Consider the following 17,670-nt stretch of genomic DNA (forward strand, 5'->3'; position numbering starts at 1 on the left):
GTTTTCTCCAGGGACAATGGTGACAGATCTAGGCACCGAGCTCCACGTAATGCCAGAATGTCTGCACCTTCACTTGGACGCTTTGTCCCAAGGTAAGAACCGGGTAGTCAGCCTTTATGAGAGACTTCTAGGAGGGAGTCTTTATGGAAGCCTGGATCTAGTTTTTAAACCCACTTTTTGGTCTTTGGATTGTCCATATCTGGAACTATTTCCTAGTGAGCCTATGATACAGTCCTGCCACCTAAAGACTTGACAGGAGATGACTGACCACACTAAAAAGAGAAAGAGAGAGAATAGTGGTATTGGGAGCATTTGTTCAAGAATCTCAGCCCTGGGAAAGCTTAGAATAGTGGTTTGCAACTTCTGGTCCACCAGAAATTTTGTGCCGGCCCATGAAAGAGTTAACCACCCTGATGCTGTATGAAGATTCTGGAGTCTATGGGTTTATATAATCTTCATACAACATCAAGGTGGTTAACTCTTTCGTGAACTGGCACAAAATTTCTGGCAGATCAATACCAGTTCGTGGACTGGCAGTTGAAAACTACTGCTTTAGAAGAAAGATCAAGGGGATACAAATCTGTGAACATACAGATCCTAGGAATTTTTACTCTGCTCTGGGCAGATTCCTAGGCCTAGTGGATATCTAGGCCTAGTGGATCCCTTAGCCTTGATTTTTGAGGGTAGATTCACAGTATTATATCCTTTGTTTTATGTTTGTCTTGAGTAGGCTTTTCACACGTGATTCCTTCTTGTAGGCGTTTCTTGCTGCCTGAGTACTTGCCTTATGCTGGGATTTTTCATGAACGTGGACAGCCTGGCTTGGCTACTCACTCTTCTGTTAACAGGGTCCTGGCAGGTAAGGAAATGTTTCTTTGGATTGTGAAAATTTGAAGGGGCCGGGAGCCAGATAAAGCTTTTCCCTCTGTTATGTTGATGTGACGGCATCTTGCCATCTGGCTGAAAACTCTGTTTTTGAGATCTTGTACTCCGTTCCTTACTTTAAGGCAGGACACTGCAAGGTCGAAGAAGACTGTTTCTCTTCCCCTTTTCTACTTCCTTTAAACATCTTAAAAATTTTTTTATTAGTTTAAACCATTTGTTTCTTAATCCAGCAATTAGTCTGGCTGTTGAATGATAAAGTCTTGTTCATGTTTCAGTTGGTGAGATAGATACTCATGAGCCAGATCTTGTGGTTCAATTAGGAACTTAATACACACCTCTCCTCCCCTTTGCTATTGGCAGCACATGGAGTTTCCAAGGGAGGAAGAGACACACACAACTGGCTCAGAGATCTCCACAGAACAGAATAGGCTGGACAAGCCCAGTTGAGGCAGTTTAGGGTGGCTGAATAGCTTACTGACCAGTGTCTTTGTACTAAGATTCATAATATGACTGGGCTCTGAGACGCAGTGTGTGTTGCTGCTTCTGGGCAATCTCTAAAGAAGGAAACAAAGCAAAATTGTTTTTTTCTGACAAAGGATATTTCCCCATCACACTCGTTTCCTCCCTTCCTCCTACTTCTACTGCCACCTTGTAAGTGTATGTATATGAAGGCATAAAAGGTATAAAAATCAAGTCACATTTAAGTATACCTTTAATAAGCATCTTTATTAAAAAAAATTTGTGTGTCGGCCCTGGCTGGTTGGCTCAGTGGTAGAGCGTCGGCCTGGCGTGCGGGAGTCCCGGGTTCGATTCCTGGCCAGGGCACACAGGAGAAGCGCCCATCTGCTTCTCCACCCCTCCCCCTCTCCTTCCTCTCTCTCTCTTCCCCTCCCGCAGCCAAGGCTCCATTGGAACAAAGTTGGCCCAGGCGCTGAGGATGTCTCTGTGGCCTCTGCCTCAGGCACTAGAATGGCTCTGGTTGCAACAGAGTGATGCCCCAGATGGGCAGAGCATCGCCCCCTGGTGGGCATGCCGGGTGGATCCCGGTCGGGCGCATGTGGGAGTCTGTCTGATTGCCTCCCCGTTTCCAATTTCAGAAAAATACAAAGAATAAAAAATAAAACTTTTTTGTGTGTGACAGAGACAGAGAGAGGGACAGACGGAGAGACAAACAGGAAGGGAGAGAGATGAGAAGCATCAATTCTTCATTGTGGCATCTTATAAGTTGTTCACATATGCTTTCTCATATGTGCCTTGACCAGGGGGTTACAGCAGAGTGAGTGACCCCTTGCTTAAGCCAGCGACCTTGGGCTCAAGCCAGCGACCTTGGGCTCAAGCCATCAATGGTAGGGTCATATCTTTGATCCCACGCTCAAGCCAGCGACCTCACATTCAAGCTGGTTAGCCCGTGCTCAAGCCAGATGAGTCAAGCCAGCGCTCAAGCCAGCGACCTTGGGGCTTTAGACCTAGGTCTTCTGCAACCCAGTCTAATGCTCTATCTACTGCACCACTGCCTAGTCAAGTTTTATTAAAAATTTTTAGTCTGACCAGGTGGTGGCACAGTGGATAGAGCGTTGGACTGGGATGCGGAGGAGCCAGGTTCGAGACCCCAAGGTCGCCAGCATGAGCGCAGGCTCATCTGGTTTGAGCAAAGCTCACCAGCTTGGACCCAAGGTTGCTGGCTCGAGCAAGGGGTTCCTCGGTCTGCTGAAGGCCCGTGGTCAAGGCACATATGAGAAGGCAATCAATGAACAACTAAGGTATCTCAACAAAAAACTGGTGATTGATGCTTCTCATCTCTCTCCGTTCCTGTCTGTCTGTCCCTATCTGTCCCTCTCTCTGACTCTCTCTCTGTCCCTGTAAAAAAAAAAAATTAAATGAAATTATGTTTTGGAAAATACGGGATTCTTAAAGGGGTTAAAGGTAAAGATCTTTATAGGGCCCTGGCATTGTCAGGTGGGAGAATGTGATTTCTAACCAACCTGTGACAGCTAATAGGCTTAGGATCTGGCCTACCCTGAGGGGTTGTATCCTTGACCCAAAATCAGGGCCTAGAAATCCTAGAAACCTCCGGGCTTTCTCTGTCAGACACCAAGACTTCATAGGCCTAGGCTTGCCTGGAGAGGGGACTGCACCGTGGTCTCCCGACAAACTCATCTGAGAAAGTTTCTGGCCCAAGTTGGTAAAGAGACCCATGGCCCTGTGCTTCCCCTTGTGTGGCATTTCCATGTGGCTTGGCTGGTAGCTTGGGAAGCGCCTCACTGGCAGATAATCACTTTCTGCCAAGCAGTACTACAGAGCTCTTCTCCACCCTTCTTTGTTCCAGACGTCTGCCTCTACCACCGCACACAGCACCTCCTGCTCCTCATTGCTAGAAAAATGTTTCTTGGCATTTAGCTTTTTTGGAACAGTTGTATGTTGTTTTTTTATCTTTTGATTTAGTAACTCTACCTCCATTTCTTGTTCCCCACTTTATGCCCAGAGGTCTGACCCCACATGGCCAATTTCACTTATGGACAACTTTGAATATAGAGGCTGAGCTCCAGCAGGCAGCTACTCGCAGGGAGGAACTCTACCTAGGAAAGCTGTAACAAGGATAGAGAGGGCCATGAGAGAAAGGACATCTAGACTCTTAAGAATCTCACTCTCGGCCCTGGCCGGTTTGCTCAGTGGTAGAGCGTCGGCCTGGCGTACAGAAGTCCCGGGTTCGATTCCCGGCCAGGGCACACAGGAGAGGTACCCATCTGCTTCTCCACCCCTCCCCCTCTCCTTCCTCTCTGTCTCTCTCTTCCCCTCCTGCAGTGAGGCTCCATTGGAGCAAAGATGGCCTGGGCACTGGGGATGGCTCCTTGGCCTCTGCCTCAGGCGCTGGAGTGGCTCTGGTCGCAACAGAGCGACGCCCCGGAGGGGCAGAGTATCGCCCCCTGGTGGGCGTGCCTGGTGGATCCCGGTCGGGCGCATGCGGGAGTCTGACTGTTTCTCCCCGTTTCCAGCTTCAGAAAAATAAAAAAAATAAATAAAATAAATAAATAAAAAGAATCTCACTCTCAAGTTAGATGAACAGATGATTTCCATTCATAATTAAACTAGTTTCTCCCATTTTCTCAAGATACATGTTATAGAGTGCCCAATGACCTTTTCTTTTTTTCTTTTTAAGCAAGATAGATAGACGGACAGACAGGGAAGGAAGAGATGAGAAGCATCAACCTTGTTGTTGTGACACCTTAGTTCATGATTTTTTCTCATATGTGCCTTGACTAGGGGCTCCAGATGAGCTGATGCTCAAGCCGGCGATATCTGGGTTTCAAACCTGGGTCCTCAGCATCCCAGGTCGACACTCTATCTACTGCGCCAGCTCCTGGTCAGGCACCAATGGCCTTTTTCTTAAAAGCCTTCATTATTTAGAAATATTTGGATATCCCTCCAGATTCTGTTGATAATTGTCTTGCTTTTTACTTCTATTAAGAAAAGTTTTAATAAAAAGAAAAGTTTAATAATAATAACAGCAACAACCAAAAAAACCCCTAACATTTATTGATCACTTGCTATGTACATACTAGAGAATGTTTTAAGTGCTCTTCCCAGTCATGTTTCATTTCTTCTCGCAGTAATCCTATGAGATGGATGCTGTTATCTAACAATGAAGAAACTAAAGCCTAGAAGTCTAACTTGCCCAGAGAAATGCAGCTAGAAGTAGAGGAGCCAAAACTGAACCATGCAGTAGGACTCCAAAGCTTCCTAGTTTGCCTCCCCACATTTATTTTAAAGGACAAAGCATCAAAATAGCATTCCTCTTCCAGGATCTTAATCTGGAAGAGAGAAAGAGCGCCCAGAGAACTTGGCTGATCTTCAGGGTTTTTCTTACTCATTTTAGTTCTTCTACAGGCATATAATACCTTGGAGATATTGTGGGTTTGGTTTCAGAACATCTTAATAAAGTGAATTGTAATCTTTTTGCTGGTAGAGGGTCTTGCCTTCAATTTATTTTGTTTTTAAATGCAACATCTGTGAAGCACAGTAAAGCTAAGCATAATAAAACAAAATATGCCCATATATATATATATATATATATATATATATATATAAATTTATTTTTTTGTGAAAAGCAGGGAGGCAGACAGACTCTGGCATGCCCACCAGGGGGCGATGCTCTGCCCATCTGCGGCATCAGTCCACTGCTACTGGAGCCATCCTCAGCATCTGAGGTGGAGGCCATGGAGCCATCCTCAGCGCTCGGGCCAACTTTGCTCCAGTGAAGCCTTGGCTACGGGAGGGGAAGAGAGAGGTAGAAAGAAAGGAGAGGGAGAAGGGTGGAGAAGCAGATGGGCGCTTCTCCTATATGCCCTGACCGGGAATTGAACCTGGGACTTCCACATGCTGGGCCGATGCTTTCCACCGCTGAGCCAACTGGCCAAGGCCAGTATGCCTATATTTTAAGTGGCTTCTGGACATAGCTTTCATGATCCAGTGGTGCTTGCTGTGGAAAATACTTATTATGTAACAGCCCTTTCCCTAAGCCTTTGTGCTCTCCTGGACACATGTTTTGCTTTTTATTAAACCTATTTGTGATCCTATAATATTGCTGATATGGTAATGGCCTTTGAAGCGAAAGACAAATTGGCTTTTTAACAGTAAGCACTCTCAATTTTCCTGGAGCGGTACTTCCTCTTGTATGATTAGAATGAGGTTGTGATGAATAATTACATTCAGTAGGCGTTTGTTCTGCAGCCATGCGCCAGGCACTGTTCTAGGTTACCAGAGTTAATAGGATGGACACAATTCCTGCACTCCTGTAGCTCCAAGTCTAGCTGTCTGACTGTACCCCAGTCTTGCTGTTTGCTTCTTAGCTCCAAACATAAAGCAAAACTTTGCCTGGTGAATGGCTTTTAGCAGCAATGAAGCATGGAAATTTGGAAGGCCTGCAGGATAAAGCATATATATATATACACCTGTAGTTTTAGGAGGCATGACCAGTACTATGGTGGCCAGTGAATCTCCAGTGGACTAGCCAAAGCCATTCAGAATCATCAACAAAAATCGATTTTCAGAGACTTAAGATCCATTGTGCTCACTTCCTCCCACAAGAACCTGAGTGTGATAATAGAAAACAAGCCACCACAGGGAAGTGTTGTGATAGTCTGTTAATGTTCATCTCTTCCATCTTGTCTCAGTCCATTCCCCACAATTCTGTAGGTTCCTGGTGGCCACCAGTACCCATCAACCCAAGTCATGCCTCCTCTTCAGCACCATAAATTTTGACCCAGGAACTTAAAGAGGTGTAAATATATTTAAAGCTACTGCAACTTTACTAGGTGCATTTTGGGGGGAAACACACTCAAGTCTGAGGAGCTCCCCCTGCTGACTTTTTAGCAGACAGCTCTAGCTCTGCCATAATAGCAACTGATAATAAAAAAGGAAGTAAAATTAATGAATGCCTACTGTGAGCCAGGTACTGTCCTAAGTGCTTTCCCATAAAGTATCTCCTTGAGTCATTGTAACAACCCTGTAAAGTGGATTGTTCATTCCCATTCTGCAGGGAAGAAAACTGGGGTTCAGAGAAGTTATATCACTTGCCCAGTATAACACAGTGAGAGGTAGTGGGCCTGGAACTTTAAACCAGGTCGTCTGCCTGACTCATAATAACTCTATTCTGTCTTCTGTGCCATGTTTTGCCTGAGTTCAAGTAGAGAATATCTGCCAAAATGTTCTTAAGCTTATAAAATTTTTCTGCATGATTGAGGCTCATAAAAGTGAAATGAGAAGCCCTGGCATTTGACATCTTCCTGGTAATTACTGGAAGAACAAAAAACTTCTGAGGGATTTGGACCTGGGTAATGTAGGGTATTAGTTATCTGGCCTGCCTAATCTTTTTGACTTTCATCCTAATGAGCATCTGTTCCCAGCAGATGGTGGGCCTGATGTACTTAATTTAGTATTTTGATTAAAACCAATGGGAAGTGTCAGGATTTTCTTGCTCCTAGCCACAGGTCATTGGGGCCTGGTCGAGTGTTCTGGGCTAGTGATGGCTTTGTGCCCAGGTATTCTCATTTATCTTAAGATTTCTTTTTTTATCCAGTAGGCAACACAAATTCTGAACCTGTATTTGAAGAAGTATAAATACATTTAAAACTACTGCAACTCTACTAGGTATATTTTAGGAGTATGTTCTTCATTTTTCACCTATTTGTGACTTTCTCAAATTTCCTTCTGTTGTTAATTTCTTATGTGTTTTCATGTCCAGGCAGTCTTCTTTTTGTTGGCTGTATGGATAAGACAGAGTTACTTCTTTTGCAAGAATTTACTTTTCCGCCTGACCGGGTGGTGGCGCAGTGGATAGAGTGTCGGACTGGGATGCGGAAGACCCAGGTTTGAGACCCCGAGGTTGCCAGCTTGAGCACGGGCTCATCTGGTTTGAGCAAAAGCTCACCAGCTTGGACCCAAGGTCACTGGCTCAAGCAAGGGGTTACTCAGTCTGCTGTAGCCTCATGGCCAGGGCATGTATGGGAGGGCCATCAATGAACAACTAAGGTGTCGCAATGAAAAGCTAATGATTGATGCTTCTCATCTCTCTTCGTTCCTGTCTGACTCTCTCTCTGTCTCTGTAAAAAAAAAAAAAAAAAAAGAATTTTTTTTTCCTTGTTAACTGGAGTTTTGGCTTTATTTTGCTCCCTCATCTCTTTTAAAAACACCAATCCTCTCTTAGATGTTCCCCACTTATCTGGTACTTTAGAGAATTACTTTCAGGAGTCCTGTCTAATCTAGTTTGGCCAGCTAGGTGGGCATCTGGGCCTTGGTCTTGCCAACTTTTAGGAATTAGCCTGATTTTTCAACTTGATATCATATTTCTCTAATACAGCAAATCACTTACTGTATATGATTTTTACTTGAATAGACTAATCTGGGAAAGATGAATAGTAGTGAATACAGTTAAAGGGCCTCATGGCCCTTAAGTGAGTATGAACAGAAATGAATAATAATTCTGTTGTTGGACCCTTTATCTGCATGTTCTGTACCTCTTTGTTATCCAGTAGCCAGGCAAATAAAATGAGTGGCACATTCCAACTCAACATCAATTAAGATGGCTGTTTATAAATCTCAGATAAATGGACAATTAGTGGTGGTGTTACTAGTTAGTGCTGCTTTAATTATTAACCCAATTATCTTTCATTCTGCTCCAGTGATGAAAGTGAAGGCGGTAAGGGGGTTGGCTTGGTTGCCTGGGAAACACAGAAGTAAATGCAGCACTCCTCCCAGAGAACTCGGCCTTTTAGCACTCCTTTTACTTATTCGCTATCTACCAATCACGGGAGTGTCCATGTCCTTCCTCTCTGCCCGATCCCTTACTACCTCTCCATGTATCATGTACTGCACACCACTAGTGAGAAGTGGGCTTGTTGATAGCCTGGGCCCAATTTCTAAGCTGCATTGCCTGTGCTTCTTTGGCTTTTCTAGAGGAAAATATTGGGCCTTATTAATGAACATTTCTGTTCCTTTTGTATTATGTGACGTAAGTTTTTCTGTGCCTAGAAATTTCCCCTTGTTCTTTCCCCACAGAAACTTTATACCTGTACCCTTTCTGTAGTGTCACTTTGAAATGTATGTAGCACTTTCTAAAGGTTTAGCATTTTCCAGGACACTTGGGTCTTATAAAAGAATTAAATGGTACTGCCCTTAGGGAGTTGACAGTCTAGCCAGGGAGTGGCCTGCTTTCTATGTTCTGTTTTGGCCCTGCTACTAAAAATTTAATGTATCCCCTGAGACTTTAACTGCCAATCCTGATAATTTGGCTAAGGAGGTTCAGCTCAGACCTGGGCTTGGATCAAGGATTTATGTCCTTTGGTACAGTTTGAAGAAATTCTGAATGTGTCTTCATTCATCTTTCAAGTGAGTCTCTGTACAGGAGGGAGTGGACCTCCAGGCAGACAGCTGCGATTTGCAGGATGTCAGCGTGCAAGGCAGTGTAGCAAAGAGTTTGGATGGTGGGGCCAGATTATCCAGGTTCAAATAATTATTCTGCTACTTCCTAGGAACATAGTCTTGGCAATTTTATCTCTTTTAGGACTCAGTTTTTTTTCAATCTATAAAATGGGCATAAAATAGTCTCTAGCTCACAGGATTATTTTGAGGATTGAATGGTTTAATATATGTGAAACATTTAGTATTTTTGGCACACAAGTGTTTAATGGATGTTAGCTATTAGTGTTATTTGTATTATAAATTTTGGGGCCAGTATTAGAGCTTTGCCAGTCTCCTCACTGACTATAACTGTACTATATCTCACTGTTCTTCCTTCATCCGCAGTGGTGCTCTTTCTGGGTCCCAAGAAGGGCTTTCTCTCCTTTGTTATGGTCAGAGTTGAAAAAAAGTGGGAGCTTGTGCTCTGTAATACCAAAAGATGGCAACCTGAAGTTCCCTGCATTGATAGTTTGACAAGCTAATGTATCCATTGTTGCCTAAATGTCACCCAAGGTGGGAATCACAAAGTTTGCATTTGTAAAACCTTTTTTGTCCCCTATCAGAACCTATGCTGATGAAATAAGCATCTGCTCAGTAGAACAAACACAACTATATAACCATGGTGACATGGGATTCTCAACTTAGCGGGGCTCCAGCTGAACCTATGACCCCTTGCTTAAACCTGCAACCTTGGGCTTCAAGCCAAAGACCTTTGGGCTCAAGCCAGCGACTCTGGGTTTTGAACATGGATCCTCAGAATCCCACTGATGCTTTGTCCACTGTGCCACCACCTGGTCAGGAAGGAATTTGTGTTTTAAAGAGTCTTCTACGTGATTCTGGTACATTTTAAATTTTGAGAACCGCTCATCTAGATTAACTCATTACTAAGCTAGGAACCGAGGCAGAGGAATGGAAGAGATGGCTTGGTAACACATTAATGGGTTGTTCATACCAGTAATCCAAGATGAGTTCGTGCTGGTGAGCTCCTGGTATATTAATAACATGATCTGGAGTCATTAATGAAGAAAATGAATGAATTTGTAATGACCTCCCAAGTGCTTGGTTGGCATATCAGAGATTTTGGCTCAATAATTATTTACTGAGCTTCTGTTACATGTTAGTGATATGATAGTATCCAGTTGAATAAGATATGATCTCTGTTCTCCATAAGCTTACCATCTACTGAGCAAACTCATCATGCTTATAAACAGCTATAGGACAGTGGGCATTGTGCTAAATGGTAAAACAGAAGTATAAACACAAAGCTGGCTGTGAGAGCTCAGAATCCTACACTGTTTCTGCAGCAGAAAATAGAAGTCCATTAAGCTCTCATGCTAGGTAAACAGATCTTATCAGCTCTGCTAGAAGTTTTACTCCAAGGAGAAATCGATTTATAACCTTTCTTCTAATTCTTAACCAGTTTCCCACCCTTTCCCCCTTTTTTCTGAAAAAGAAATGTTAACATCAACAAATCTGTGTTAAGACCCTTTGTACTTTGTTTTCTGTACTCCAGAGCTTCCCTAAACCTACAGTGATCTCAAAGCTTATCAAGTCCTGTGGTTGTGTGCTCCTTAGAAGTACTGCTCATTTTGTGGGTGCCAGCTGACAGTGCCATCTAATCTGAAGTGTACCCACTGTAATGCCAAAACCCTTTTACTTCTCTCTACTAGGTTATGCTTAGTATTTGCTTTGACATGTCTTTCAATCCTCAGAACAAATGATACAACAATATAGAAATCTACAAAGGAGATGTGGGGAAAGAAAAAGCCAAATGTTAGATCAAAGTCTAATTTTTCCAGTAGAGACAGCAGCCAATTTTCTTTCTTTAAGTCAGAAATTTACAAACTCTGGAAAGACTTGGAACAATCCTCTTCGCTACCCTGTCTACTCTGTCAGTTTTTACCTAAGTGATAAATATGAAGATAACCCTCAACGTCCTTTTTAAAATTCTGAGCTCACAGCCGAGGCTCCATTGGAGCAAAGATCGCCCGGGCGCTGGGAATGGCTCCTTGGCCTCTGCCCCAGGCGCTAGAGTGGCTCTGGTCCCGGCAGAGCTTCGCCCCTGGTGGGCGTGCCGGGTGGATCCCAGTCGGGCGCATGCGGGAGTCTGTCTGACTGTCTCTCCCCGTTTCCAGCTTCAGAAAAAATACAAAAAAAAAAAAATTCTGAGCTCACGTTAACTTTTCTTCTCTTTCCCTTTTCATTTCCTCAAGCAGCCGTGTTCATTCCAAATTGGCTGGAAATGCCATGGGGGCTGGCAGACTCTCACCCCTCTCCCCCTCTCTACCAAAGTAGAGCCAGCCTTTGGGTGTTAATTTCCTTTCTTTAACACCTCCTGACCCACAAGGCCAGCTCTTCCCAGGGTCCTTGTGTCACTCAGTTGGAAGTCGAGAGCAAGCATGGATATCTTGGTACAAGCCATGATGTGGAAAGAGGCATCTGCAGGTCGGTGACCAGGGACGGGACCTCTTGGAGTGTGGAGATTCCATGCAGTGTTTCTTGTAGCCAGGAGTTGAGTGTCATCCCAGAGCCAGAAGTCCTGTAACTACAGTATAGGGCTACTGAGATGAGTCTCTGGGTTTATCAAAAGTCCAGCTCACTGGCTATGTGCTATGTAGAAGGAGCTCCAGGTCACTCCCACTAACTTGAGCTGTGGGCTGTGTTTTTTGGGGCTGCCTAGCAAACAAACTCATGATTTTACTCTTGTGGCTCATGGCTGGTGAAACATAAGCTAAAAAATTCTCTTTCCTAAACAGAGAATTAAACTGGTCTAGACTAGAAAGGAATAGAAGAAAAGCTGGACAGGAGGTAAAGGGTTGAAGCTCCCAGTGTAAACAAGGATATTCAGGGACGTGGGGTGTGCTGTTGCCTACATGCTATATGAGGAAAATAAATAATTTTCATATATAAATCTGGCTAGCAAGATGAATTTTCTCCAGAATCTGCCATATTGCCAATGGCTACTTTTGGTAATACTTGCTGATTTTCTCAACAGAAAGATGTCACAGATCTCTTTATTGTAGTTTCCTTTAGACTAGTAACATGATAGGACTGACATGGAAATATTCATAGTCACTCCTGCCTATTGGAATGGAGTTTTACCTAAGCATATAGCTCAGAGGCTGTGACAGTTCTATAGCTGCATTTAAAATTATCCGAACATTGCCCCTGTGCTGAACTGGTAAAAGGGGTTGTGGAAAGAAACATCATGCTAACCCAAGCTTAGATTTGACCGTGAACTAGTGTTAGGTCACATTTGTAAAATGCAGTGGCTATGGAATATGATGCTTCTAATGTGCTTTAAAAAAAAATAAATCCAAAAACCCAAGAGCATTTACTATACCAAGTCCTTTTCTAATCATGTCTCATATAATTCATTTAATCTTCACAACATTCTAGTGATGTCCTCTTATTACTAATTTTTACAAATGAGGAAACTGAGGCATAGAGAGATGAAATAATTTGTCCAAGACCACAGCTAGTACTTGACAGAGTAGGACTTGAATTCAAGGAGTATACCTTTAAATTGGTACTTTTCAAACAGAGTCCTCATAGGGTGTGGTTGATTCCTTGTTGGTAGAAGATGCTGAAATTTAAACTCTGGCTTTACTTTTTAATTTTTTTTTATTTTATTTTTTATTTTTCTGAAGCTGGAAACGGGGAGGCAGTCAGACAGACTCCCGCATGCGCCCGACTGGGATCCACCCGGCACGCCCACCAGGGGGCGAGGCTCTGCCCATCCGGGGCGTCGCTCTGTCGCTACCAGAGCCATTCTAGCGCCTGGGGCAGAGGCCAAGGAGCCATCCCCAGCGCCTGGGCCATCTTTTGCTCCAGTGGAGCCTTGGCTGCGGGAAGGGAAGAGAGAGATAGAGAGGAAGGAGAGTAGGAGGGGTGGAGAAGCAGATGGGTGCCTATCCTGTGTGCCCTGGCCGGGAATTGAACCCGGGACTTCCGCACGCCAGGCCAACGCTCTACCGCTGAGCCAACCGGCCAGGGCCAGCTTTACTTTTAAGAAAAGCAAAAATCATTTGTTCAGCTTATAAGACTGCTACTGGGGAGGCGACTACAAATTCTTTTATATTCTTGTTGCAGCTTCTTTCCCCTAGAAAGAAGGCCCTGTAAAAGAATTACATTCCCAAACAATGAATCCTGAAGAGGTAATTACACTGTTGCCATCCCATTGGGAAGAAGGCTTGGGCGGTGATTACATTCCAAACAAAGCTGTTTGGGTATAATTGCACTGTGTTGCTCTGATAAGTCTGGGGAAGGCAGGCCTCTGGTCTCCATCCTTGTTTGTTTTTTGAGATGGAATCTGAATAGCATTGAATTAACAGGCAAGACCCAGGCACAGGGAAGTCAGCCAAAAGCACCAACAGGTCATTAACTTGCTATTGGCATTTTGGCATTTTCCTTCTACTGAAGTGTTCCAGACCTTTAAGTGTCAGCAAATCTTAGGGAGATCCCATTTGAGAAAATGTATTTAGCTAATGAAGGGTTAAAGACCCTTGCTTATAGGCTGTCCCCCAAAGCCTTCATTGGTCTTTATCATAGAGGAGAGATGGGTTAGGTAGCAGTGAAATTTCTTTCTTCCATTTGCACCTTTTGCTCCATCAAAAGATGGCCTTTCCTTCACATCTTTCCCTAAGACTTCTAGGATATATACAGGGTGGAGCGAAAATAAGTTTACAGATGTGAGCACATGAAACAGTTTATTCTTGTATTACTGTTATTGTATTATCCGTATGAACTGTAAACTGACTTTTGCTGTATGTATATTTTTCCTGTATGTAGCTCCCAGTCGTATCATTACTTTCCTGTGTGGTTCTATTGAAATAGTAAGGCTGACTTTTGTTAAATTTTAGCAACGACCTCTCAGTCTGGACTGGAAGAAGAAATAAAACAAATTTAATTGTTTTGTTTTATGATTCAGAAAGCAGAAAACTGCTAGTGACCTCACTGAGAGCAGAGAAGGAGAAAAAGGTCCATGTTATTAGGTTGAGGGTTTCACAAACTCTTGGAAGTGGCGTGGCCTTGGCCATTGTATCAGTTAGTTTTTGTCACCTCACAAAACACCCACACATTTACTAGCCTATAGTAGTATTGTTTCCCCCAATTCTGTGAGTCCAATGTAAAGTTCATCTGGTCTGGGCCAACTTGGCTGCTCTCTGTGGTGAGTTGATGGCTTGGCTGGGTGTGGATGGTCTCAGCTGGAATAGTAGGCAGAAAAATGGCCTGCCCAAGAGCTTCACATACTAATCTCTGTAATCTGTCAATATGTTATTTTTTTGTGGCAAAAGGAATTTTGCAGGTGTGATTAAGATTACAGATTTTGAAGTTGGGAGCTCATCCTGAATTATCTGGGTAGACTTTTACCAGTGAAATCACATGAGCCGTTAAGAGTAGAGGAAAAGGGCAGAAGGATCAGTCAGAGATGCAGTGAGGCCCTGGACAGTTGGTTCAGTGGCTACAGTGTCATCCCAAAGTCATGGGTTCATCCTCTGGTCAGTGCACATATGAGAAGCAATCAATGCATATACAACTAAATGGAATACCTAAGTGGAACAATGAGTTACTTCTCCTTCTGTCTCTCTCTCTCTCTCTCTCTCTCCCCTCTCTCCCTCCCCCACACCCCTTTTCTCTTTCTCTCTCCCTTCCTCCCTCTCTCAAGTCAGTGGAAAAATTTTATAAAGAGAGAGAGAGAGATGCAGTGATAGAAGGTGGCAATGATCCTCAGCTAACAGCCCACAAGGAAGTGAGGGCCTCAATCCTACAACTGTAAAGAACTGAATTCTGCCGACAACCCAAATAAGCAAGGAAACAGATTCTCCCCTGGAACCTCCAGAAAGCCCTGCCACTATCTTGATTTTAACTCCTTGAGATCGGGCTGGACTTATGTCCTGTGCAACTGAATGCTAGTGAATTTATGTTAAGCCACTAAATTTGTAGTAACTTGTTATGGTAACCATAGAAAACTAATAATAATCACACACATATCTGGCAGTTGGCAGGCTGGTTGTCCTCAACTGGGATGCCTTGTTTCTTTTCTAATCACCACTAAGCTAATTTGTGCTTTTTTACATAGTGTCTTAGGCTCCAAAGACAAACAAAATAGGTCAAATCCCAATGCACAAGTTCTTTTCTAGTCTCCATTTACATTGTAACTGAGTAGATTTTTGAGATCTGGAGTAGCCTGGTAGCGCACTCTAAACAAATAGCTTTTTAAAAGTGCCCTTACATATACACGAAGGGAAAATTTCAGTATAGGTTTAGAACTTCAGAGAAACAGCATAGATCATTATTTGCATTATTCAGAGGAATTACATCCAAATTCAAAGCTGGATCCTGATTTTCTACACATAGCCTAACTTTTCCCTTTCTCTGGGTGATTTCTGGGATGTAGTTCTCTATTTCTATGTGCTGGAGGGTAAAATGATGTGCAGAAGAGCTCTGTGGGTGGTTGGACCCCCTGGGGCCACATGGGTTTCTATGTAAGAGTAAAACTGACAGAATTAACTGCAAGCACTTACTGAATTGGCTGTAAGTGAACCTGTACCTATAGCATAATTTAAAATCCGCAGCTCCTTTAACTTGGAAGAAAATCTCCTGAAAATAAGTCAAGGGTCTTTGTGGAATGCTATGATTTCTTACACCAGTGGTTGGGAGAAACTAGACTTCAGTTCTTCTCAAACATAGGACTTTGGTTTTGCTTGGCCTTATTGATGAGATTGGTTAAAAACTATTTCATGGGCTCCACATGCAAATGCATGGGTGGGCCTCAGGATACAAAGAGACAAATTTAATAATCACCAGTCATTCTTTTAGGACTTCCTTGATGTTCTTTCACAGCCATCTCAGTGACTGGTGGGATGCAGGCTCTGCTGCTGTGCCCTGGGTTTTGCACTGCACAGTTGTATTCAAAATGTGATAGCCTGTGTAAAAGAATGGTACGTACTTATTATTGGAGATTTAAACTGGCTTTGATGAGAACTTGGCCATCCAACTCAGCCTGGCACCCAGTGGGTTAGTGTGCTTATTAAACATCTCTTTGTCCTGCCTTGAAGCTTAGCCAAGATTTATGAAATGACTATGAGGCAGAAAGGAGCTGCTGCCACAGCTAGAAATGTGTGTTTGGCCATGTTTGCTACTGGAAACTGAAGAGAAGGGACCTGTTCAGCTGAGCCTGGGATGTGGGAAATGTAGATTCCACTCCCAAGAGGAGGTTGAGCAGAGGTGTGTGCCTTGGGAAGAAAGAAGGGTACCAAGAATGGAAATGTACAGACTGTTTAATCTAAACAGGCAGAGAATATCCCCAAATAAAACTAGAGCTTACCTTTTGTTGCTTGATAAGAGTTTTAGAGTGTGTGGTAATAAGATTTAGCCAATATCCTTTTTTCGCCTTTGCTCCTTGTCTTCCCTTCCTGTCCTCCATTTAGCTTTATCTGTCATGGGTCACAGAGTTTGAACCTGACTTTCTTTAAGGCAGAATGAATACAGCTAACATAGGAGTGAATTGAGAGCTTATAAAACCCACAAAGTGTTTCTTGGTCTAAATATTTTCATTGGTTCTGCTGAAGTGAGGTGACTGGGGGGGAGTGGTAAAACCTTATATTGCTTATAAGGTAAACTAGTTAAAACTGAAAAACCAATGCAAAGCTGAAATAAGTTACTTCTGAACACCCAGTTTTTCCATTCCCATGTTCTCAGTGGAGAGACTACAGGGACAGCTTAAGAACACCTGCTCTGGCCCTGGCCAGATTTCTTAATTGGTTGGAGTGTCATCCCAGAGTGCAGAGGTTGCTGGTTTGATTCCCTATTCAGGGCATAGGAGCGGCTTGATGTTCCTGTCTCTCTAAAGAAAAAAAAGGACACATGCTCTGAAGAGGTTTCAGCTGTTCTAATCTTTGTCTTACGTAGGAAGAATTTGGAGGTCCTGTGGGATAAAAGCCAGCACCGACCAATTGTTAGTTTGGAATATTTAGATACTTCTCTACCACTATTATCCAACCCAAGCCATCCCTAAAAATATACCATCCAAGTGAAAACAGTGAGCTTGCTCTGCTGACAGCTTTAAGACCCTACCTGTCCCCACACCCACCCATTAAACTGTCAACCCTAAGGCACATTTATAGAATTTCTAAAGCTACCCTTGGGTGGAAGTAACAGGACTTGGCCATAATTTGGAGATTATAAGTAGAAGGAAAGTCTGACTGGCTATTTCCCTCAATTTCCTAGTATACTTTTTGTTCCTTTCTACCATTATTACCAGGTAATCTGTGTTTTAGTTTCTGTTAGCATGAACTTTTTGCTATTTTTTATGTTTACTGATTTTAATTTTTTTTAAGCAGGCAGATGGGGTGGGGGTAGGCAGGAAGAGTGAGAGATGAGAAGCATCAATTCTTAGTTGTAGCACTTCAGTTGTTCATTGATTGCTTTCTCATATGTGCCTTGATGGGGGGGAGGTGCATCAGGTGAGCCAGTGACCCCTTGCTCAAGCCAGCGACCTTGGGCTTCAAGCCAGCAACCATAGGGTCATGTCTATTATCCCATGCTCAAACTAGTGATCCTGTGCTCAAGCTGGTGACCCCGCACTCAAACCGGTGACCTCAGGGTTTTGAACCTGGGTCCTCAGCATCCCAGGTTTGACACTCTATCCATTGTGCCACCACCTGGTCAGGCCATTTTTTTTATTTTAGAGAGAGGAAGGCAGAGAGAGCGAGAGAGACATGAACATTGATCTTTTATGTGTTCTGACCGGGGATCAAATTGGCAGCAGCAACCTCTGTGCTTTGAAACAATGCTTTAACCAACCAGGCTATCCAGCCAGGGCAG

General features: G+C 43.4%; 1 protein-coding gene across 18 annotated transcripts in view; it reads left to right on the plus strand.

Moving 5' to 3' along the window:
- The window catches only part of AMBRA1 (autophagy and beclin 1 regulator 1), a 229,519-nt gene that overhangs the window by 125,592 nt on the left and 86,257 nt on the right, over positions 1-17,670 (plus strand). For all 18 annotated transcript variants that reach the window (XM_066362220.1, XM_066362229.1, XM_066362213.1 and 15 more), the window contains 2 exons: positions 12-92; positions 759-859. In XM_066362220.1, the coding sequence (XP_066218317.1) occupies positions 12-92; positions 759-859 (182 nt within the window). The remainder of the gene's footprint in view (positions 1-11; positions 93-758; positions 860-17,670) is intronic.

This window comes from Saccopteryx leptura, chromosome 1 (genome assembly GCF_036850995.1).
Source record: "Saccopteryx leptura isolate mSacLep1 chromosome 1, mSacLep1_pri_phased_curated, whole genome shotgun sequence".
Lineage (NCBI taxonomy): Eukaryota > Metazoa > Chordata > Mammalia > Chiroptera > Emballonuridae > Saccopteryx > Saccopteryx leptura.